This window comes from Aphidius gifuensis, linkage group LG1 (genome assembly GCF_014905175.1).
Source record: "Aphidius gifuensis isolate YNYX2018 linkage group LG1, ASM1490517v1, whole genome shotgun sequence".
In the NCBI taxonomy this organism is placed as follows: domain Eukaryota; kingdom Metazoa; phylum Arthropoda; class Insecta; order Hymenoptera; family Braconidae; genus Aphidius; species Aphidius gifuensis.
In genome coordinates, this window is record NC_057788.1 from 1,709,641 (window position 1) to 1,736,848 (window position 27,208).

Genomic DNA, 27,208 nt, shown 5'->3' on the forward strand with positions numbered 1-27,208 from the left:
AGTTAAAAAGTGTCGGTAATTAAAATAATATGGAGTCGTAATCGGCAACTCACCCCTCTCTAAAGTTATTTTAATTTTTTTTTTTTCCTTTTCTTTTCTGATGGCTACGTCTTTTTTTTCTCTTTTCTTTTTTTTTTTTAGAGAAACGTGAGTCGTATAGATCAGAGAGTCGTGTTCCATGCTAATTTTCTATGAACCCCTCGACCCGTTTAAGAACATCACCGTTAAGGGACAAAGAAAAATTAAAAAAAAAAAAAAACATGAAAAGCAGGTTTTATATACATTTTTATTTTCTAAAGTCATTTCAAATATATATCTTAAAAATCCTATCTCATCCCTTACATTTAAAATTCAACTTTTTATAAATTCAAATTGTTTTGAACAATTATCATTTTGCGAGCTACAAAAATACCAACGAAAAAATATTTTTTATTCATTTTACAAGCTCTCATTATATATCTTGTTATGTGTTTTGCGATAAAAAAAATCTACCGGAAGTTGCAGTTTGCACAAATATATATTTCAAAGAAGTCAAGATGCATTTAAAACAATTAAATACAAATTTTTTAATTTTTCTTTCCAACTGACAATTTATTATTTTTTATTTAAATAGTTACAAGAATATTTTGAGCTTTTTTTTTTAATGTTAAACAAGTCAGAAGGGGGTTGGAATATTTCTTGATAGAATGAAAAATATGCGTCGCTAATTTAAATCGCGATAGAGCAAGTGTGAGAAAAGCTCTAGAGCAAGGAATTTTTTTTTTTTTTTTTTTCTTTTGGAGTTTTGGATAACGTGAAAATGCATTATAGCTTTAAACAGATACAGAATGGCCCCTTTTTTAGAGTGTCAAATGAGGGGGTGTCGACAAGCCCACTTTTGCTATTTTAGACGACAAATATACACTGTATACAATCTTGTGTACATATTCACCCTAACCGACGAAAGATAGAATGGCACGCTTGACGGTAGATGTTTATTTAACCCGAAGTAATTTGATCAAAAATTTAATCAAGTTGGATACTGTCTTTTTTTTATTTATATTTATTTTTCTTTTTTGAACGACGTGATCCACGACGAATTGCTCAAAGCAATAAAACTCAAAAGAATTTTTCTTCATATTGAAATAAAATTTGAAAAAGTTTTTTATTTATAAACAAATCAATGCCTATTATTGATAAATTTTTATGACGAAAATAAAATAAGTTATTGATAAAAAACTTTGTGTTTTTAATAAATTACAGTATTTTAATTTTTTTTTTTTAAACGAGGTTAATAGACACGTAGCAATCGTAAAAAACATCCCTCTAAAAGTTCTTGAAATTTTGCATTAAAAAAAAAACATTTCAAACAACATTTATATATTTTTTTTTTTAACTTTTTGCACTTATTTAATTAACTTTTCTTTTGGAAAATGAGTATGGAGTTTTTATGATTATTTATTTATTTTTATTTTCCATCAACAAACGTGTTGATGCGAGTGAGTTTAGTACTAGAAGTAATTTCCATCTCATTGAAATTCACCCTTGCAATACAAAAAAATAGTGAAAAAAAAGCAGCAAAATTAAATATACACACAGTAGTAAAAATATAGAGATATACACAAGTCATGCACTCGATTTGTTGCTTTCAATTCATTGTGGTTGATTGGTGAAACATTTATTCACATAATCATTAAACAAACTCAACTAAAATATTTTCACAAATGATCTTACGTTTGTTACCAAGAGATAGAGGGTGCCTAAAGTGGGGTCATCTTGCATTGTCACATTGTGTTAATATGTATGAATTTATCAAAGGGAAAAAGCAATGATAGTATATTCAAAAAATTCGAGCCAACTTGTGAGAGTTGTGAGTGCATAGGACACCATTATATAGGGGATGAAATAAAAAAATTAAACAAGTGTTAAAAAATTCAAAGAAACATTCGTCGGATCACAATTGTTGAGTGTATATTTTTTTTTTTTTTGGGATTTGTTATATGGATTCAAGAGGGGCAGCAATTCAACCCCAATCTCTGAAACAATATGCCACTTGCCGCAAAGTTGATATACACTTTTCTAACTCCCTTTTATGTACAAATTTATCTGGGGTTTGTTTCATTCATAAAATATCATTTGAACTTTTTCAAGTGATATAACATTTATCTGATTATCGTACACATTTGTGAGGGTGTTATCTTGTAAATATTATTACCATATTAATTATTTATTAATTAATTATTATCGTTTTTAAAATTGATATTAATTTTCATCATAAATTAAAATTGAATTGTTAATTTGAATAATGAATTTTTTCTATATTGTAAAATTAAATCACAAAATAATAATATAGTTATATTTTAATGTAATTATTATTGCAATTTTATTAACTTATTTTTGTTTTTTTTTTTATAATTTTTTTGATTTAAAATTACGAAAATTAAATTCAAGTATAATTCATTTATTTATAAGCATAAAAATAAATTCTTTTTTTCAATAATTCAACGTTGTTTTAATAAATTAAAAGTTCAAGAATTATAAGTCTTTTTTTTTTTTTATAAATTCTAGGGTTGCTATACAAAAAAAGTTAAATACGACTTGCGAATATTGACTTATTGTTTAAAAAATTTATAAAATAAATTTTAAAATTGACGGGTTAATTTTAAGTAACTTTTTAAAACTCAACCTCAATTAAATTGCTCGTATTAAACTTGTTTTTAAAATCAATTAAATTCTTTTTTTTTTATTGTTACAACAAAGAGTCCAACGACATTGACACTTTCTCTATAAATATATACAAAATCTGTCGATATATATCTTAACAAAAAATAGAAAAAAAAAAAAAAATTGTATTCTCAATATAATATGGTTACCAACTTTAGCAATTTGAAACATTAAAAAATAAATAAAAATTTTCAACGTGAAAGTCATTCAAGTGTGAGTTATCGTTAACATTGCTGATGCGGTATATAAAATTTATATATAAGAGAAATGATCTATCGTCGTGTTTGTTGTCGTGCGATAGTGCTCGTTTTATTATATTTAAAAATAAAATAATATAAAAAATAGTTGTAGTTATATGCTAACCCTATTTACGTTACAAGCTATGCCAGGACACGATCTCAGGGTCCTTCTGTATGTTTATATATCAAATGCGCTATGGTTTTATGCGCACGCGGTACTTCTTATCGGGGATGATGCAGTCGCACAATATTAAACAGCGTATATTAACCAGCATATATAAAATTTTATATATACAAATAAAACAAGACTCATTAATCAAATCACAAAACCTTTCCGGGACTAATGGCCAATGCAATTTCGAAAATAAAAAATAAATAAAAAATCAATTTCTTTTTTTAAAAATTTATATTTACTCAATAAATTTTTATAACCCAATATTTTATTACATTTTTATTTATAGTTACTTCGTAAAAATAACATTACACACTCATCAAATATATAATAATTCATTTAATATTCTGTAAACGTTTTTAATTACTCAAAATAATTTTATATATATGTCTTTTGATTTTCAATTGATTTATCAACTTGCATCATTATTATCTGATATAATTAAAAACAAGTTTTATATTTTTATATATGATTATTATTAAAATGTGTAATTTATACTTTTGGAAAATTTTGATAAAAAAAAAAACTAGTTTGGTTGAATGTATTAATGCGCTATGAAAATCGTTTCGTTTAAGAATTTGTCTTTTTTTTACTAGAGGCAAATGATAAATTAAAAAAAAAAAAAAAATTAATGCAACCTGTAATATTACAAGGGTATATAGGTGTATAATTAAAGTGACTGACTTATTTAGAATATAAATCATAATTATTTTTTAAATCTTGAAGATATAATGCTAATGAAAAATGAAAAATAAAAAAAAGTTGAAAGAGAAATAAATAGTTTATATATTTTTATTTTTTATATTGGTGTGTGTTGGATTATCTTATTTCTTGGTCAACTGTAAAACTTTACGAAAGTGTCATTCGTTTTATGGGGGATGACAACCGAACGCTTTTATTACCCGTAATCGTTGAACGTCAGACGCTCAAAGTCGATAACGCGGCGCCTTTATATAAATACCAGACGCTGATTTTTCCACTTTACAAAAAATATAAATAATCTTTAAAATTATATTTTTATTTTTATTCAATAAATATAAAATATACATGATGTTTTAACATGAATATATAATTTATTTAATTAATGTTTAGCCAACATGTTAGATAAGAAAATAAAAAAACGAAAAAAAATAAAACTTTTTTTTTTTCTCTCAAAAAGTTATCAACAAAATAAATAAATAATAATTATATTTTATAAATCAAAGGATATTTTTTTTTTTATTTTATATGAGGCAATCTGTCATTATTCGATTGACGATACACGATTTTTAAAAGTCCAAAAAAAATTAGACATATGGAAGATAGAGAGCTTACCACATCAAAAAAAAAATAAAAAAAATAACCACAATTACCAAAAATAATAATACAAATTAATTTAAATTGTTGCAAATCATGCAAGTTAAATATCCATAACTGTCATTTTATTGTTTAAATAATTAACTCATATATTTTAACCCTAATTTTTTCATCCATTGTATTTTTTTTTTCGGTATAAATGATTTCCATTAAAAAAAATAAATTTACTAGTTTTATTTTGGACTATTTTAGCAATTTAAATTTACCACAAAAAAAAAATTTACCATCTGGATTTTAATAATCTATATTATTCTTCAGATATACTCGATTGTTATACTTGTGTTTATTTAATGTATATTGATTGATCAATGGAATATTTTAAAATTTGATATAAAAATAAATGAAAAAAAAAAAATTCATTTTTCTCCGATTCTTTTTTTAAAGATGACAGACGAAAGCCGGAGGAATAAGGCATGGAAGAAATATTCGCGTGTAGCAATATTTAATAAGGTCTTTAACGAGTAAGGGAGCTGGGGTAGCAGTCGAGATACCAGCGCAGTGAACGCGTCAGCGGAATGGGACCACCCAAACTGGCCCTAGCACGTGGTATATATACCTGTAGCATACACGCACGCATCGACTACATGAACCCACAACTCTGTAAAATTGATTTTTTTTTAAATTTATTTATTATTTTCTCAAGCACTCTGCCTTCACTGTCATATTTACCCTTTTTACAACTGTACTACCAACTTTTCATTATCATTATTATGTTTAATTTTTATTATGAGCATGTGCGTGGTTTTTTTTTTTTTTTTTTTTCGCTAAACATATGTACATGATTTTTATTTATATTAAACAGTATAATTTTTACAAAATTATACCCTGTACTTACGCATTTACGATATACCAAATTTATTAGGGGATTTATTTTTTTCTCTTTTTTTTTTTTTATTTTCATTATCGATAAAGCTTTAACATGTGTATACTTGAATAGTTTTTTTTTGAGAATTGAAATGTCGTTATGAGTCAGATTTAAATGAATAAAGGATTAATGTATATACGCACATTGATCAAGAGCTTCTGAATACGCCTTTTGATAATTAAAATTTTAAAAATGAAAAAAAAAAAAAACCTACAAACAAGATTCATAAATTATAAAATAGCTCGAGGTATTTTTATTAATTTGAATAAATATTTATAGAAAAAAAAAATCATATATTGAATTATCTCAAAAATATCTTTCGATCAATTTTGGGATAGAAAGTATTAAGCGCCGCCATACGCACTTTTTAATCGATCAAAATATATTGCCCGATTGATAAAACAGATTCCTCTATGATCTCAAACCAAAAAATAATTTAAAAAAAAAAACCTATTACGTTGGCTCTAATTATAAATGAAAAATAATGTCCCTAGTTGACGATAAATAATAATTTACAGTCTAAAAAATGATCAAATGATTATTTCGGAAAATCAGTGGCTATATTGTATATATATAGATAATTGAAAATGTAAATGAATTAATGATGGCCTTGGTAAGAAATATGCCCTCGTGAATTGAACGACTAAAAAAGTAAAACGATAGACGTGGACTGGTTTCGTGCGGATAAACGATTGGCAATTACTGCGGCGATAAATTCAGGCAGGGCCTCATGTGAAATCACATTGAACCAGGCATTATCATTGCGAATGCCAATATATATATAGCATTTGTATGACCATATATAAATAAATATATATACGCAAGTACATATATACCAATCTACATGTTTATACCATTCATGTCTGATATATAAAATTATGTATATAATTAAGCAATATGCCAGTAAGATAACATTGATAAGCAATACAATTACAGCATACTGAGCGGAAGCTGATTACTCTGCAGCATGAATTCAACACAGCTGATAATTACAGCAGTTATGAGACGCACATTTAGGTAGCGACTAACGATTATACATAATATTGATTAATCAAGTGTTGAGTTATCTGTGACAATTTGAGTACTTTTATCTTATTTATAGATATCACTAGTATATGAACATAATTTGTGTGCATTTTCATTTGTTTATCGTGAATTTGATCAGTATGTCTCAATTTCATATATAAACAATATTTAATGATCAATATTATTTTATAACTTATTCGTATTTTTAAATTGCATTATGAAGTTTATTTGTCTTAGATTTGTATATAATTATGTTTATATCAAATACATTGTTAAAATTGATATATACAAAATTTTGAGTATCGTTATTTAATTTCATTTATTTTTAAGCAATATTTGATAATATATTTGGTTATTAATCAAATAATAAAATTGTTATATATACTTACTTATCGACTATATTTTTTATGTATGTATAGTTTTACTGTGCTTGATTTTTGTTAAATCGGGATTATTGCATTGAATATATGTTAAACTTACAAAATACCCGACTACGGCACAGTAATTTTATTTGATTTAGAATTGTTCTCAGTGTACCAATCTACATGTTTATACCATTCATGTCTGTAATAATTAAGCGATGAAGTGGCCAAACGCCGGGAGCGTCGAATGAAACACACATATATACAAGTTGATTCTAGTGACTATCGATTACACAATGATTAGTGGAATTGATCAGATCAAAAAAAAATAATGACATTGCTTATTTTCTTTTGAATCATCATTTTCTTTTTTTTTTTTTTATTTTTGATTATTATTTCTATTCAATCATTTCAAGCGGTGTATTAATTCTCACATTGAAATTTGATACTTTTATTATTATCGAAAAGTATTTTTTTTAGTATTTTTTTTTTTTATGGGATTTTTCCAGTTGATCCATTAGTTGAGGAGGACACGCGGGGTTAATTTTTATTTGATGGGCGGACTGTTATAGGTTATATGCGCGAGCGGTCGCGTACCCGCAAAGAGGGGGCTAAAAAAAATGAATAAAAAAAAAAAAAAGGTATAAGGTGGCACGGTGATAGATGTGAGTGAACAACAGCAACATGGGTGGCCTGGCACGTCCCGTGGATAAGTTGGTACCTACTATAGCCACCCTGAAGACATCCACTTGTACATTGCTCAGTATGAAAAATTTTGTGGTTCCCTTATCCCCCCCCCCTTCAATGATTTTTTTTTTAACTCTAAAATAAAAAATAAAATTGCCAAGTTGGGCACATTTTAACGAGCACAATAAATCCTCATTCTATATATCCTACTCAAAAACCTTTTTTTTTTCTTAATTTCAAATCAAAAGTAAGATTATTTTATTTTGTTGGATTTTTTTGTATTAAAACAAACAAAAAAATGTTAAAAATTGATTATGAAAAATGAATAATTAATAATAAAATATATACTGGTTAAATTATAATGATAGAAAATAAATAAAATACACGTGTTAGCAACTACTTAAAGGTAGCCATCGATTAGGTTATAGGCTGATGGGGATTCCCCTTGGGGACCGATGGCGACCAACGGTCTGGTGAATTTTTGCGTCTTCTTTTTTTTATACACTGGTTTCTCAGTAGCGCCATGAAAATAATAACCTCAATTTTTTAAAAATCATTTATATCATATATTGTATACATTTACATGATAATTATATTATTTCAAAATAAATATATTATTTCATTTAATTTATATGTACTCTTTGCGATTTTGTAGCTTGATTATTTATCTATAATTTTTGGAATACATATATAAATCGAAATTTAATCAAACCGATTTGCATGGAAATTTTTTGTTGTGACCAACCGCAGAGTACACAGAAGCCGCTAGACGGAACTTTAATTAGTTGGAATCACCACTTTTGGAATGGCTACAATCGTTGGAATTAATTATGTCGCGGATAAGCACGGCCCTTTTGCGTAAACTCTTTGACCCTCCTCAATATTCAACCGAGATAAATAACCATCGCTCTGTATTGATTAACAAAAAAAAAAAATATATATACATAAAACATTGATTTTTGTTTTATTTATTACAAAAAAATATAAATTTATAAACTGAATGACATGTATGTGTGTGTGTGTGTGTAGTTGAAATAATTTAGAAAGTTAACAAGTGCTAATTGTAATGACAAAATTTATGAGAATTTCTTTAAAAGATAAAATTTTTTTTTTGCGCACAATAAAAGAGGTTGGTAATGTAGAAATAAAATAATAATAAAAATAAATACATGAGCACCACTGGGCCGTTTACAATTAAGCAATGTAACTGAGTCGCAGACGCGTGGATCATCGTGTGTGGTCCCCATCATTTGAGTCCCACCTCTTTACTCCCAGGGCATTGAGTCTCGTAGTTTTGTCTTTTTTTAACCACTGCAAAACTATATATATATATACATAAAATACTTTGGGCCCGTTTATATTCTCCCACTCTGTATATTACTATATCATAAAACGGGGAAATTTTAATCCCCACTATATTTATACCACTGATGCGGCGCCACTACCGCGTGGTAAATTCTTTTCTTATTATTTCTCATCTGTGCGTTCTTTTACCTCAGATGACTCATCCATCTGGCACGATTTTTAGTTCTCATCCGATTTCTACTGTGTTCAAAGAATAAAAATATATTTAAAAAATAAAAAAGAAAGGTAAAAAGAAAAAGAGTTAACACAGCATGAAGAAAAAGACATCAACGGCCTTGATTTTATTATTTTTTTTTTTTATATATATATTAATTTAGTTTATTTTTAAACAACGTGGGAAATTGAAGATGAAGCTGTGACAAGAATGAGCTGAATTGTGGTAGACGGGTTTTGAGTTCTGACTTGTCCAAAGGCGCGGATGCATAAAGAGGGACATGGCACCAGAGTAACTAAATACCTGAGGGCTTGTGTGTAAATCCACCAAGAGAAAAATAAAAAAAAATTTAATATAGAATAATAAATATAAAAAATAAATCTATATATGTCAAAGTGATTCCTCGTGCCGATATCGAGACATGGCCCTACTATATCTCACTCAAAGATTTCATATCTGTCTAGTCTCACACGGGACTCGAATAGCCCTATGGATCATCTTACAAATTTGATGATCCTCAAAAGAAAAAAAAAAAAAATAAACTAAATATAAATAAAAACAATATTATCATATTTCAATATGAAGAAAAAATTTGGTTTCATTATTAGATTATGATTTCCTAAATTCATTCAATATTTTTTTTGAATTCCTGAAATCGAATAAATAATTTTTTGAAATTTCGATAATAAATATAATATTATTTTACAAATCAAAAAGCCCAACTGCCAAAAAAAATGAATGCAATTAGAGAATATAATAACAGCAAAATTTTAAATAAAATTTTGAATATTTTTTAATTTTTTTTCCAATAAATTGAAGCTATTTGTGCTCATCTTAAAAACTTTTAATTTCATTTTGATAAAAAATTAATAAAAAGAAAAAAAAGTGGGTCTCTTAAAAATTTATTGATTGATTATTTGTAACGAACAAAAATTTATTTATGATAAATAAGTATGTGTGCACTTAATAAAGACTTTGATCATTGTTATGAAAAACTCGTATTACAAAAAATAGCAGGTGAAGTTGCAAGCATGATGACAAACTAAAAAAACAATAAATAAATATATGAAAAATAAAAATAAAAAATGTGTTTTATTTAAAATGTATATTTGATTTTGGTAAGGATCATGTAACATCATCAAAATATATAACATATATAAATATATAAACAATATTCATTGGTTGTGAACAAGTTTAAAGAAAATTTGTTGAGGTCCAGTGATCCCATCATCAGTTGGGCCCACACATCGTGTTGCCAGAACCGTGCAGCAATGGATTGAGCCATTAAGTATGGGGCCCCAACCGGATCATTCGCGGAAGTCAAAAAATACTGCTTCACAACATGCGCAGTTTTGTTAAAATAAAAAAATGTAAAACAAAAAAAATTATATCCAAAACAACAATATAATAATATTTCGCACGATTATTGTATATTTTTATTTAATGTTACATTTATTACATATGAAGTTTGTTTTTTTTCTTTTGAATATATAAATAAATATATTTATCAAGTCACGCTTGAAAATTGTGTATGCCATCTGAAGACCAACTGTTTTGCTCATTCCAAATATGGATCATTGATACATGTTTCGTTTATGGAAACCCGGAGAACCCAAAACACACATCAGACAATAAATTCGCTGTGGGAATTATAATTAGTCCATGCCATACAGTGTATGCATTTGTAATTGTTAATAAAAAATATATTTTTAAAAAAAGTTCAAGTTCATTAAAACCTTGTTTATATAAATGTTTTTAAAAAAAAATATTATATTACCATAAAAAATAAATTACCATAAAAAATACATAAGGTTTTAATCGATTGATTCAAATAAATTTTTAACTTTTGAGTTTATTTTCATTTTTTTTTTTTTTTGTTAATAGAGTCACTAAAAAATAATTATTAAAAATCATTAGATCTAATAATTATCAATAAAATTTAAATTAAATTTTTTTAATAAAAATAAATTTATTTATAAAATTAAAAAAAAAAAATTTTCTCGTTTAATTAATTTTAAAATTAATTAAATTATTATATAATTTTATATTCTAAAATAAAAAATTAGCATTATTTAGTTATTTTTATTAAATTTCATTTTAAACTTGAAAATTAATTTTAAAAATTTTTAAATATTTTTTACTGAATACTGATATAAAACATACAAAAAAATTCAAAAATATTTATCAAAAAAATTCAACAATACATTTGTATAAAGATAATTTAACAATTGATCCACAAAAAATTAAATTCATTTTTTTTTTTGATTATTTCTGTAGGGTATGTATAGATGATACAGATGGTAGACCTTGATTTCATCATGGTGATAATTTATTGGTCAATCAAAATGACGCATGACGGTATAAGGTGACACGTCAGCATTCGCGGCCGATCATTAATTTTAATACAAGTATAAACATTGTGATCGTTTTTTTTATTTATTTATTTTTTCTAATAATACCATGGTGTATACCAGTGGCCTCTTGAATTTTTATATATATATTTATGTACCTGAATCGACCTCCAGTGGATCATCAGTTGACAGTAAACTGGAAAGTGGAATTTATCAGTTTTTTATATTACAAATAATTTTAAAATAATAATAACAATAATAAAAAAGTCGTTGTTAAACTGTTTATCATCAGATTTACTGTCGATCTACACACCATTTCAAGATGATAGTTATTTTAAATGTCTCATCATTACCAACAATTTTCCATGAAATACAAGACATTAAATATTATTTTATTTTTTCAACTTGTATATTTTTAAAATAGCATTTTCAATTTTACAAATAATTTAATGTTAAATAATATATAATAAATTAAATAAATATAATGATGAAATATTTATTTATTCATATTGTAAATTAGATGTTTATTATTGTAAATATATATTCATTCGTTGGATTAAATAAACGTGATCAAGTTGAAGAACCGGATGAGTGTATGGAAATGTTGTTGGTCGTCGAGTAAATAATTAATCGAACCATAAGAATGTTTTTCTATATCACACACACATACATGTATGAATTTACAATATATATATATACAAAACTAAACATTCCTGTCTGATTAGAATCGTCTGGTTGACAGGCCTCGCGCTTCTGTCTGTCAGTGGACACTGTTACTTAAGTCTCAAAAGGTCAATTTCAAAACCCTTACCCCTACCTTAAGTTTAAGATTCAAATCATTGATAGTATGGATTTTTTTTAGTTTGCCTTTAACATTATACAAATGATTGTATATATCTGGCAACATGAGAAATCAGTAAATAAGAAAAAAGATCTTTCTCTCTATTCTTGTATATATTTTTTATTTTTTTTTTTATATATATTTTTCTTGTTTTTTTTTATTTGTTTTTAACTGGAAGAAGGCATCATTAACCTAGTACATTTCAATGCTATATGGTAGGTCAAATTTATACATATTAAGATAACATTTTTTTAGATTTTATTTAAATGTGAAATACATTTGTGAATGTCTATTAGGTCGATAAGAAATAAATCAATGACACATTATTGACGAAATGTAGATTTTATTTTTTGAAGATTTAAATGTTTTTTTATTTATCTGGAACATCTTAAGTAATTATTGAATATTTCCGGTTGGATTTTAGGTTATTTTTTTGTGGAAAATTAATGGTTGGGAAAATGCATTGAGATATTTTTTCACGACTGAATAGTTGTCAGTAATTTTTTAAAATTTTTCTAAATCGGTAAATTATATTATAAAATTCATTGAAATTTAAGTACCAATTAATTCTAGGAGTATTTAATAAAAAAAAAAACTCCCCCAAAATTAATCAATTTACGAGTAAAAAAATGTAGAAAAATATTAGCAGAAATTTTTAAAATAAATTTTTAATATTTAAATAAAAAATATTGACACTTTTAAAATAAATATATTAAATGTATAAAATAATATTTTCATTTTCAATTAAACATTTATCATATATTTTAACAAAAAAATGTAAAAATAATAATTTAAAATTTTCTACAAATGTTACTACAGTATATTAAAAATTCAACATATTAATTTCTATCATTTCCTAACTGTAAATTAACTTTTTTTTTAACTTTGTAAATTACACTTATCCCCAAACAAAATTCATAAAAAAAAACCATAAATTCAATTTTCCTGAAGTATATATATGTATTTAGGAAATTAACAGATCTTTCATCGATGATTATAGAAAATTAAAAGCACTGAATAACAAGATAAACTATATAATAAAAAATATAAAGAAAAAAAAAAAAGAAGAAATCCATGAGTTAATGAATTTAAAATCACGTACATCTTGTTGGTAATAAATAAATTCTTATCTTGCAACTTGAACAAATTGGTTTAGGTAATATTAGTGTGAGATGAAGGGTGTATTGTTTGGTAAAGAATACATTGTTAATAAGGCTTTCAAGGGTTGAACAAATTACTCTGTTGTATACAACAATAACAACAATATAAAAATGAATAAATAAATATATATCTTGGATGAGAGTAACCATAATTCGTTGGCTTGTTAAATGTGTGTATACAGGGGGAGGATTTAATAGGCGTGGCTGGTTTTGTTGATATCAGCTATGGCCACCTTTTGACTGTAAATCAATTGATATCTCTTGCTGGCACAACCCCAACAACCCCTCATTTTTATTTTCCTAAAAATACGAAGAATATTCAGCTGAAGCATGCGCCAAAAATAAATGCGGAAATCGACCCGCCTCTATGTGTGAAAATAATTCAACGCCCACTCGTTCAAATATTATAAAAAAAAAAAAAAAAAAATTTCAAATTAACAATTAGATAAATTTATAAACAATTTAATAAATTTTCTGGATCGGGTAGTTTTTTTTTGTATATAATTTACAAAATAATAACAAGACAAAAATAATTTTTTTTTTTTCGTTTTTTAATTTGAATATTTTTAAATAACTTTATACAGATAATTTAATATTTATTAATTCATTTGAATTTATTTCTTGGGTACCTAGACGTACATGTAAATAAATAACTAAGATACTTTTTTATATTTTTTTTTATTATTTATTTAAACAGTCTATAGGCAACGTTACCACTAAGGGTGACTTGAATATTTACATGTCACAGATTTTTTTTTTTTATCAATTTTTATTTTTATCAATCACATACACGCTATATATATATATTTTTTTTTCATTTATTTATTTTTATACATCTCATTCGTTCAGATAATTTCTTTTTTATTAAATTTTATAAATTAAATTTTTTAAATTTATTTAAAATTTTATCTATCTGATACTATGAGTTTTTTTTTTTTTGTCGTTTCTATATATTGCACAATTTGCAATTATTTATTTTCATTTTTTTACAATAAATTAACAGGCAATATCAAAACACAGCGAGTATCATTATGAGTCAAGGATAATATATAAAAACAAAAATTATTAAAAAACATTAAGGGAGAAAGGATGAACGTAAAATGGCACTGAACGTTGCAATTTTTTTTTTCTTTTTCATATTTTAATTTAACAATAATTATTTATTTCGCAACAGGGAAGCGCACGTATGTATACAATTTTTTTTTTACTTTTTTTTTTTTATTAAACTCGCATGTGTATATGATAATATGTACGAATCATTTAACTACATACAATAAATATATTAAATTCAAATTTAAAATACGAAAAAAATAATAAAATAAAAAAAAAAAATATGAGGATAATCCTTTGGAAATATATTTATCAACAATACATTTAAATAATTTTTTGTTAAATTTAAATTTGTACACTTAATTGATTTTACAAAACACGAATGTTTTTTTTTAAATTAAATTTAAAAAGAAAACAAAAATTATGTACAATTTAAATAGTCGTTAAAAAACAATTTTTAAAATTGAAATTTATATATTTTTTTAAGCTAAATAATAATTAATTAATATTTATTTAGCTTGAAGTTCAGCAGCTTGTTCTTCTTCTTCTTTAGTAAGTGGCACTGTTGAATGATTGTAAAGACCCTGAGCCATAAGTTGTAATGCCAATGGATTTTTTTGTCCACTAGCTTTTTTAATTTTAGCTCTTTTATTTTGAAACCATATTTTAATTTGTGCTTCATTTAATCCAAGATCACGTGATAGTTGTTGTCTTCTACGTTCAGTTAAATAACGATTTTCAGCAAATTCACGTTTTAATCTTGCCAATTGTTCACCACTAAATGCTGTTCTTGGCCTTTTTTCTTCAGGCGTTGTGCCAGCAGCTCGCGTGTCACTCGACCTTTTCACCCGTCTCGTTCTTGGACCTGAGGGCACACGTGAACATCCTATTGTTAGCTGATATCTGCATCGTTAACTCACAATTATATATTCTATAAAAATTTCTACTAAAATTATTAATGATTCACAAAATCATCATTATCTATACTTAAAAATATATATATGAAAATTATTTTGAAAATTGATATTTATAGATTAAAATTATTTATTATTAACTCTATACTTTTTTTTTTTTTTTCGACTAATTTAGATATGACATTTTGTGAATTTTTAAAAATTGTAAAACCCACTACTATATATTTTTTTATTTAAAAAAATTAATGTCTAAATTTTGATTTTTAAAGTGAAAAAAAAAGGATTATTGTTTTTATTTATTGGTCAGTAATTAAATTTATTCTACTCAAGTGGAAAAAATATATTTAATTTATATTTAATGGAAATATAAATTAAATTTTGAAAAAATTTAGAAAAGATTTAGAACAAATATAAATTAAATTTAGAATATGTACAAGTTTGAACATACTAAAATTAAACTTTTTGTAAATATTTTTTCTTAATTTTTTTATTATTTTTTGTAAATTTTTTTTAAATTTAATTTTAGTATGCCCAAAACTGTGTATATTTTAAATTTAATTCATATTTTTTCTAAATTTTTTCTAAATATAAAGTAAATTTCCATTAAATATATTTTTTCCACTTGGGTATGGCTTGATTTTATATTTTATAAATTGAAAAATATTTTCTATATTTAGCTATTTTTGGCAATATTTCTGGTGTATTAAAAAATTATTAATATATTTTCCTAATTAGTTGAGTGACTTGCAAATACAACCCTTCGAGATGACTAATTTTCAAAATTTCAAAACGACTAAAATACTTGTTAAAAAAAATTCTAAAATATTATCCAATAGTTGTTGAAGTATTACTCTATGTAAAAAAGCATTTAATAAATTTATATATCTACTTGAAATAATATAATTTTTATATTCCTTATACAGCAAAATATATTCAAGACATGAAAATAATTCCCACAAAATTTCTAGTACAAAATAAATAAATAAATAAAAAACATGTTATAACGTATTTGAAGTAAATTGGATATAGTGCATAATACATGTTGCCAATAATTCACGTCAAAACAAGCAATAATTGTGAATAAATCAAATCATAACGATCAATGCTGACGTTATCATTTTCCAAAGATCGCGCAGCTACAGTAAAAATAATACTCGTGTAATTTTTCTTCTACACACCACACGCTGTGTGTGAATAATACAAGCCAATAATAAAAAATATAAAAAAAGCTTTCAATATGGCCTTCGAATAATATACAACATATATGTGAAAGACCCCAAGTCATACATTTATACACAAACTAATGTGGCAATTCGCATTTTGTGGCATCATAGTCGGCAAAAAAAAAAAAAAAATACGCGTGAATATTTATTTATTTAAACTAAAATGTTAATCAGATATTTGAAGGACTATTCAACAACGATTTTATCATTTGTATTTTTTAAAAAATATATAAAATAATTGTCCAAGTAAATCCAATAATTTTGCAATGAAAAAAAAAATTATTACACACAAAATTAATTGTTTAAAAATTATTTAAAAAATCATTTAAATTGTGGATAAATTTTGGAATAAAAAAATTGATTGATTAATTTATTTTTATAATATTTTTAAATGATTTTAATTATTTTTTTTTTGATGAAAATTTTAAAATTAAAATGAAAAATTTATTAATAATAATTGATTTAAAATTAGTTAAATGAATTTTTTTTTTTAAATAAATATTAATTAAATTTTTTTAAATAATATTTCTGGTTATTAATTATTTTTTGTTTTGTGAATAATTGTTAAAGAGAATGACTTGAAATAACACGTGTATGACAGTATAATTACTTTAGCAAAGACTCTGTAAACCCTTAACAAACTCATGATAACTGAACTGTAGACAAATACTTAAATGAATTTTAGTAAAGTAGAAGGGTGAAATGAAAACCAATAATGCCAAGATGTCTGTAATTTTGCGTATCTTGGTATGAAACTCGTCAAAATAACTCAAATACCAAATAAACACTTGAACTAAACCACTAATTTTCATTGCTACATTTGAACTTAGACATTAAACAATTATCACCCAATATATATTCATAATTTTCCATAATAATTATCTTTGATTTACACAAACCAATTAATAAAAAAATTAATTACTAAAATTGTTTAATTATTTTGAATGAAAAAATTTGAATTTCGATTTGAAAAAAATTATGTTTTTCATGAATTTTTTAGCTCACTTTCATTGATGATTTATTTTTAATTTTTCTTATGATGTTTTTTGAACTGGATTACTTACTTCTTCCTGTGAACAAACAAGAAAAAAAACAACAATTTAGTATAAATATATAATATTTAAATATAGTATTAATAATAATTTAATTTTAAAATAAATATATAAAATTATTTTTATAAAATTATAATAAACATAAAAATTAATGTTGCATATATATTTATTATTATTTAATTCATATTTATTATATTAACTTTTTATTATAAATAGGTGAAATATATATATTTATTTTTATTTTTTATTATTCAAAGGTAAAGTTAAGTCAGCGTGAGTAATGACTGTCGATTGGTCACTCGTCGATCGTTACCATGAGTGTACGTGACTGCGTTTACGTTTCCACGGGTCGTTAACTCGTTTTCATTAAGGCGCGGCATATACAAGTACTTTTTTTTTTTTTTTTTCACTATTACAATTGCCCTTTTTATCATACAAATATATTTGTTATTTTATTATTATTTAAAAACATCAAAACAAATCAATTGTCGTTGATGTAAATTTTAATTTTTCTTTTAATTTTTTTCTATTTTATTATTAAATCGTGCAGTTGTTAAAATTATTTATAATAAAAATTTATTTATTGTTAATTTTAATACGTTAAATACACGATGTATAAATAAATTTATAAATTAATAAACAATATATTTTTTTTAAATCAATAATCTTTTGTAAAAGAAAATTTAAAAAAAAAAAAAAAAAATTCAGTAAATCATGAAATTATTGAAAATGTTTTATAATAATTAATAAAAATTAATAATTTATATGACTTAAATAAAGCTAATAAATAAATAAACATTTTTTTTTTTTTTTTTTTCAATTAATTAATAATGTTTTTTATATCATAATTTTTTAAAATTAAAAAAACATTTTTTTCTTTTTTTTTTTTTTTCAATTTTAATTATATAATAATACATTTACCGATATTTAATTTACTTAATTTATATTTATTGAATTGTTTTAAATTAATTAAAGAAAAAAAAAAAAAATTGTTTAATGTTATTTTATATGATTAAAATAAAAATTCAACTAATATCTCTATCGTAGCCTTAAGGCTTGCTTTCGAATTTGCTGATCCGGTTTTCCCCTTCAGGCTCTTTTGCACACCTTTACACTCGTTCACCCTTTTTAAAAATTTTTTTATTTATTTTTATTTGATTCTATACTGCGATTAAAACACATATATACATGTATATATATAATCAAATTTATATATAGCTGGCTGAATATATATTACCTCAAATTCATCAACATTTTTATATCCAAAAATGGATAAATTGAAATGAATACATAGCTAATTACCAACTTATAAAATCTTTAAATGGTCAAAACTCACATTTCCAGTCTTAATCATTATATAAAGTCATCATAAAGATGTACTACTGTAATTTTTTTTTCTTTCTTTATTCTTTTCCTTTGACTTGAATAAAAAAAAATTGAAAAAAAATACCGACAATATACTTGTTTTTGTAGAATATATATTTTTATTATTTTTATATATTATTATAAAAAATTTCAACATATTTATACATGTGAAAATAAATACGTGTATAATAAATATTCAAAAAAAAAAAAAATTTTTAAATTTGAGTCTCATCGGGGCGGCGCCCAGTTGATCATTAGGAACGTAGAGACAATTCAAACTAAATGTGAATATATAAATTGAATGACCTGGCGTCTAGATAATCACCGGTGCTGACCATAACAAAATCTTAAAAAAAATAAATGAATATATATAAAAATAAATTATTTAAAATTTTAAAAATATTAATGCATTTATTCATATGCCAAAATTAATAATTAAAATAATTTTTAAAGTACTCATTAATTATCTTAAAAATAAAAATTTTATTATTATTTCTTTTTTGCTATTTTTAAACACTATTTTTTGTGAATAATTTTTTTTTTAAATAATAAAAATTAAGTTTAATTTGATACCATATAAATGTATAATTTAGAAATTTTTTTTTTCAATTAATTAATAAATAGTTAATGATGATTTAATTAGTCAAAAATTAAAAATTTTATGTTGAAAATTTATTTATTTAAATGTACATTTATTGATATTTAATATTTTTTAAATGATGAAAAAAATATTGCTTTGGTTACTTTTGAATTTCGATTACATTTCTATGATTTTTTTTGAATTAAATTGGTAAAATAACGGAAGTAAAATCAGCGCTAGTTGACAAGATGTAACAAGACATTTAGCATAGGGAGAAGTGTATACACTATACATACTTGAATCACCATCATGTACAAGTTATTTTTCACGGGATGTATATACAAATGTTTATAAATTTATACACGTGTACACAAGAAGATAGTAACACATGTATTTGTGAAAATCATCAGCCCTTTTCTTGGCTTATAAACTCTGCAATTTTTTGTATGTTTCAAATAGTTTTTTTTTACATTTGTTTTCTGCATTTGTTTAAATGTTTAAGATAAGCATTCAAAGTTAAACAAAGATTCAAATAAAAATATATAAATTCATTTGTATGCGTGAGAATTAGTGTAGGTGTATTAGATTCTTGGTATACATATATATTGCTCAATGAAAAGACCAAACGAATGAAACTAACCGTCGGCTTTTAGGAACTGGGTGGTTGAAATTAATGTTGTTCGCTTAATTGGAGCCACCGCGAGGAGTGTTTGTGTGGCCAAAAGTGGTGCTCAATTATTATCTTTAACCCTTGACTTATATTTTTTTAAAATTTATATACATTTTTTATTATAATTTTTTTCCAAATTAATTTTAAATAATAATTTATAATGAAAATGAATTTTCATATTTTTTATAAATTTTTGTAACTTTGAATTTTTTTCTATAAAAATATAAAAAATTTAATAATTATATTCCGAGAATTTTTTTCATAATAATTTTGATGTAAAAAAAGGTTTTTTTTTTTTTGTTTCACGTGACATATGCTGGGTTTATTAATGCTTGGCATGTTGAAAGTAATTTTGATTTTATTTTTTCCTCAAATGATTTTATTGTTAATGTTTTTTATTCATTTTCTTTGTTTGAAATTTTTATTTTTGCAGGTGAAAAAAAGACATTACTCTGTCGGTATAAACGGTGGTTAAGTTTGTTCGAAATAATGTTTACGTACTGGGTAAGACCGACATCTCGTTACACTATCGAGAACACACACGCCAACTTATTATTATTATATTATAATTTTCTCTACGATATATTTTACATTTATAAAAAAAATTCGTTAAAATAAAAATTTACTATTTCATTGTATGAGCTTCATATTATATATTTTTTCGATCGACATTAAAAAGTATTTCGAATAGAAAATTAAGCTGATGCAAAAAAAAAAAAAAAACACAAAAGATTAATTTATATTAAAACCTATATGTCTCTTTAAATTTGAATTTTTTTTTTGACCTTTTGTTCAATGATGCATAGCTCCGAACTTTCTATGTCAAAAAATTTAAATAACATTTATTTTAAAACCGATAGAAAAACCTCAAAAATTAAACTTGAATAATAAATGCATTTGTCGAGAAAAAAAAATATAACAGAACCAATAAATTTACGTTAAAATATTATAATTTTCAAGTTTTTAAAAATATAATTATTCAGGGATACGCATAATAATACTAAACCATTTAAATAGCTCAAAGAAATAAAATAAATTTTTAAACAAAAAAAAAAAGTTATTCAGACTAAAAATAAAATTATAAATAAAATATTTAATTTAAACAAGTCTATTATTAAAATATACACAATTGATTGATAAATAAAAAAAGAAAAAAAAAATTTAAATTTATAAATAATAAACAAGATCGATAAATCAATTGAATGCTGTCAATTGACGAACATCCAAACTTGGAATATATTATTATTGATAATCAATGCAGTGACCTGGTGGTACAAATACAATTGAAATAAAAAAAAAAAAAATACATATTTTTATAATAAAATAGATAAATAATCCAATGATAGTCACGCTAGAATTTATCGACCTTGGCACTATTTTGAAGATGGTGATTCTCTGCAGCAAAAAAAAAAAAAATATCCAAACAAAAAAAAAATACTAGAACACCAAGAAGTAGAAGAAGAAGACGAACAAGAAGAACAAATAAATAATAACAATAATCATATAAATAAAATAAAAAATAGGAATATAAAAAAAAAAAAAAAAAGGGAAAAAGAACATTGACAAGTCGTGACGAGAACGTCAACTGCGGGTGGGCCTTTTTGGATCTCACGTGTATTTTACTTTTTCTTGGGTGTTGCTTTGAGCGTAGGCGTCCCAGAACATGCAAATTACCCGAACCAGATTTGCCGATACATCTTAATTTTGTGTTACAATAATCCATCCATATATATATTTAATTTATTATTTTAAAAAAATATAAAAAATCAAAAAAAAAAAAAGTATTAAATTTAGAAAAAAAAAAAAAAAAGATGAACATCTTGATTCGAATGAGAAAGGGGACTAGACTGAAATTTATTAATCGACTTTCTAATTAACGAATCTATTAATTTCTGACTCAGTGATCAACAAAAAAAAATCTTTTTTTTTAAATATAAAACACGCACATATATTTTATTTTTATTTTAATACCGTTATGTGTGTATATTATGTATTCGAGACGAGTTGTTTTATGTTTGTTGTTTTTATAACAACTTGACAATATACATATATGAATTCAAAATATTGGAGACGGGTAGCTCGATCACATTTATACTATATGAGATTTTTTTTTGAGCTCCTGGGAATGATATTATATGTGAAACCTTTTAAAACTTCGTTGGCGGCATTCGTGAGAATAACGACTTCCTGAAAGGTGAAAATTAAGCTATTAATTATTTAAGATATAGCCAGTAAACGCCTACTGGTCTTGAAATTAATATAAATAAATATATTAATAATTTTTTTATTTAAAATATAGATCAATTTATTTGCTCATTCGATAAATTAATTTAGCTTATTTTTTTGTCATATGACAGAATTGAAAATTATTATAACAACTCAACTTGTAATCAATGTAAAAATAAATACATAAAAATTCAATTGACGTATATATAAATAGTCAAATGACTGTCAACAACTTTATATGTATAATGGGTCAGTTGAAGATTAATTTTAATTGGCCAATAGGCATAAATAAACTCATAAATATAAATTAAAATTTACTAAATAAATTTATTGTTCATAAAGCTACTAAGTAGACCACCCTGAATTTTTTAATTATATATTTTCTAATAAAATTGTATCACTAATTATATCATTATGATTTATAAATAAAATATAATCACAAAATTGTTGATAAAAATTTTTAAAACAATCAAACTACTGTCTTTCACAAGTCACATTAACAAAAATTAAAAATTAAAAAAATTATTATTATCTCCAGACATTTCCCATCAAGATAAAATTAAATAAAAAAAATTTATTTATATATTGCAAATTTAAAAATAAAAAATTTTTATTAAATAAATTAGCAAATATAAAATTAAATGATTGATAAATATTATTAAATTAAATGTATAATTTAAACAAAAATTTACATTACAAATAAAATTTTTAAAAAGTGATTGATATATACATGACATGTAAAATACGGGATGTTATATTCAAAAGTATGCAATTTTAACATTGGAATAAATATATTATGCTACCTTGATTAATATTAACCCCGGAAATCACTTAATTTCTTTGGCTCGTATAAAACCACACAGTTGAATTTAATATTCTTACATATAATAAAATATAATCTTTCTTGATTTGATATATATTTATCTCTTTCTCTCCTCGTCTCTCTTATTCATTCATACATTTAACAAAATTTAATAGTTAAATTTACTGTTTCATTTTAACTTCTGTATTTCAACCTATATTACGGATGACTTGTGAGTGATGAGAGTCAAAGCATGAGTTTACATTGAGAGGTTTATACTGGTAGGGTGAATTGGCGGAAGTTGTACGAAATACATATATATTCATTCTATCTTTATGTTTATTTATTATTATTATTTTTATTTTTTTTTTATATATTTTACAATCATACTCACATCTGTGTAACTCTTTCTGGGTTCATTTTTTTTTTTTTTTCTTTTGAATTATTTCTCGACGAAATTAAATAACATTGCATCAGGGAAAAAAAAGAGAAGGATATTTTTAAGCACAACGGAAGTGTTTTATATTTTTGACAGTGAATTAGTGCATCAAAAGACATGTTGACAAATATTTTACCTTTTTTCCCTTTTTCTTTTTTTTTTTTTTTTGAATTTTATTGTCCCAGTTTAAATATCAAAGAATCTCAGGGGGGTCTAGTCAAGGTTTTTTTTTTTTTGCTTTTTTTTTCTAGGTCAAAAGAATTATCTCTGGGAATTTCGAGTATATCAACAAAATCGTTTGGATAAATGTTTTCTTTACAATAAAAAAAAAAACAAAATAAATAAAACTTTGTTGAGTATAAAAAAATAAATAAATAAAAGAACAATAAAAAAAAAAAAAAGAATGAAAAAAATGTGCAAAAGATTGAGCTGTAAATTCTGGGCTTTTTTTTTCTTTTTTGTCCATTGTCCGAGACAGAGTCATCAACCCCCTCGAGACTGTCTGTGTGTTCTGTGATTTATAAAAATAAAAAAAAAGATTTTTTTTTTGAAAAAGGATAAATTAAAGTATGCAGACAATAAATTAATATTTCATTTTAAATATTGACTGAGGGTGTGAGTCAGCCAATAATGATGATTTTTTTTTTTATTTTATTTATTATTTTCAACGAAACGATATAGTAATAACTGAGAAAGAGTTGAGATATATATCTCGTTGTAAAACGTCATTTCTTGGTTTATTCATTCTCAAAGTTTTTAGTGTGTCGATGTGACAGGAGGCCACAATATGACCTTGTTGATATAAATTAACAAACATTTAAAGCTCATTTTTAAAAAATACATTTTCTCTCATTTTACAAAACCATTAATGTCTTGAATTATTTTTTAAAAATTCCAAGAAAAAATATTCACATTATTTTTACATACAAAATAATAAAAATATATGTAAAATAATTTACAAATCTTTGAGTTTATTTATTTTATAAAATAACATATTTTTTTTTCAAAAGCTACAAGTGCCTTAGCGATCTCTTAATAACTTTTACAACAGAAGTTGGAATGCAATATTCATAAAACAGCTACCGTCGACACAAACTGCCAACAAATTTGAGTTAAATATCAGCATAGTACTATGCACAAAAAAAAAAACCATATATACATGACACACACATAAAAATAAAAATCCATAAATGAAATGTATATCTTTCTTTATAATAATAATTACATACTTTTTTTTTTTTTAAAACTTAATTTATCTGCATTTTAAAAATGAAAAGAAAAAACAATTTAAAACATCATCATCTTTATTTTCATGGATGTATCAATACCTGTAATAATATGTGCGTGTGTGTTAATATTAAATATATAAAAGTAAAAAATAAATAAATGATTAAAATAATTTTTTTTTTTTTTATATTCATGTCCTCGTTCAGTAGCATGTATACTAGATGAAAAATATTTCGAGGACGTTATAAACGATAATCATACTCTCTCAAGATGATGATGAATAAACTTTGTTTTAATGTGTATATATTTCAAAGATAAAAAACAAATGGATAACTATTTTTTTTAATACAAACATATTAAATATTTATGTTTGTGTGTTATATATAAATTAAATATGTATTTATCAGTTGATGTATGTCTTGGTTAGCTGTTGGTAGTTTGTTGAATATATATACCAACGTCTCAACGTTCGCAATGGACCACCCAGTTGTTTGACTCCACTATGCTGACGTTTGGATCCAACGAGAAATCGATTCTTGTCGAGATCTACACAAATGATATTGACTCTAACTCTCTAAGAATAATCATTGATTCATATAAACTTTCTCACTCATTCTAATTTTTTTTTTTTTTAATTCTTTTCAACTCGATCTCACTTTGTCACTAAATAAATTTCATAATAAAATACAATTTTTATATTTAAATTAAAATGTTTTTATGGCTTTACTTAAATATTTTACAACATACTAATGACGATGTTTTAAAGTTGTTTATATTTTTTAACTGTTTTATTTACTTCAATTTAATTAATTTATTTTTAATTATTTACAACATTAAATTCGTTTTTATTGTTATTTAAGTTTATGCAAGTTTTTAGTGGTTTTTTTTTTTTTTTTTTTTTTGAATTTGCCCGGCAGGCCAGATCATTCTGAAAGCTCAAATATATATATCTCCCATTAAGGAATTAGTAAGATGATAGACCCGTCAATGAAGGGACTGAGTTGAAAAAAAAAAAACAGCACGGCGCTTATGTTTGCCAGAAATAAAAGAAGAGGGGTAGCCCACCACGAGAGAAAAAAATAAAATAAACATAGATATATATTTTGTATGGTGGATGAGAATTTTGGATGAGTGCCGCCAACTTGGCGGGGAGTCTTTTGAGTGAGACAAAAATATCATAATATTGTTGTATTAGAATGAGAAAGATAAACAAAAAATTCACAAGATAATAATGATAGTAATAAAAAAAAAAAAAAAAAATACGTCTGACCCATAAAAACGTCAAACTTCCCTTAAACTAGAGAAACGTCTTCATCAGTCTCCAGACCAAAGAAACGATCCGTTACATTCTCTTCTTCAAATATGACGTGAATTGAATGAAAAAAAAAAAAATTAAAAATACATTTAAAAAACAGAAAAAATATTTAAATACAGTATTTAAATAAAAATTATTCGAAATATTTAAATAATATTTTATTCTTTTCATATTTAATTTCGTTTTTTTTTTTTTTGTAGAAAAAAATATAAAATTGATGGCTTTCATTATTTGATGTGTGTATCAAATATAATTCTTTTTTTTGTTTATATTTTTTTTTTGTATTTATAATAGAGCTTTAAAGTACATGTTAAAAAAATTATATATTAAAAAAAAAGTACACAAAGACAAGCACACACGTACAGTGAAAAAGGAAGTCGTAATAATATAATTTTAATGTCAGACCACTAGCACTCTCATTCTTCATTTCATATCTGTGGCTGTAATCACCACAAAATAAGGAAAAAAAAAAAAATAAAAAATTCAAAAATATGCAGAATTAAATATTGTAATTATCTGGCTAATTTGTCGTCAAGCCTATCAATTGCATTAATCCTCAATTATCATAATCATAAAACTCGAGCGAAAAAAAAATAAAAAAAATAATTAAAAAACAATAGTTAATACTAATTAAAAATAGATAATAAAAAAAAAGTATAAAGCTGAATAATTAAATTAAGTATTTAGAATAATTTTAGAATAATTAAATTTGATAATTTTAGCTGTTAATCTATTCTATAAATAATTTAAATATAGTTAATTTTTGTCTCTGTTTCATTTTGAAATGTTGTCGAAACAAATTGACCACGACGCATGGTAACAACCACTACGACACGTGCTAATATATAGGGGACATATTTAATATATATAAAACACATATACACTTAATATCATATTTACCAATACAATTTATAAAGTTAATATATCATATTGTTAATTCATTTATATATTTATTTAACTTGCAATCTCATACACGACCGGTTTTTCAACCTGTCCATTACTCGACAGATATATCACCACAAAACCACAAAAAAATATATATACAAGACACTTTATTTACAAAA

General features: G+C 23.9%; 1 protein-coding gene across 3 annotated transcripts in view; it reads right to left on the reverse strand.

The window, feature by feature from the left end:
- Nucleotides 1–13,814: 13,814 nt before the first annotated feature.
- LOC122860825 (homeobox protein 2-like) overlaps nucleotides 13,815–27,208 on the reverse strand; it is a 33,480-nt gene continuing 20,086 nt past the window's right edge. Inside the window, exons 2-3 of one of the 3 annotated variants that reach the window (XM_044164825.1) lie at nucleotides 17,533–17,538; nucleotides 14,783–15,196 (exon numbers count right to left, since the gene is read on the reverse strand). In XM_044164825.1, the coding sequence (XP_044020760.1) occupies nucleotides 14,841–15,196; nucleotides 17,533–17,538 (362 nt within the window). In that variant the 3' untranslated portion in view covers nucleotides 14,783–14,840. Of the gene's footprint in view, nucleotides 15,197–17,532; nucleotides 17,539–27,208 lie in introns of all 3 variants that reach the window. The other 2 variants (XM_044164827.1, XM_044164826.1) reach the window with 2 other exon arrangements.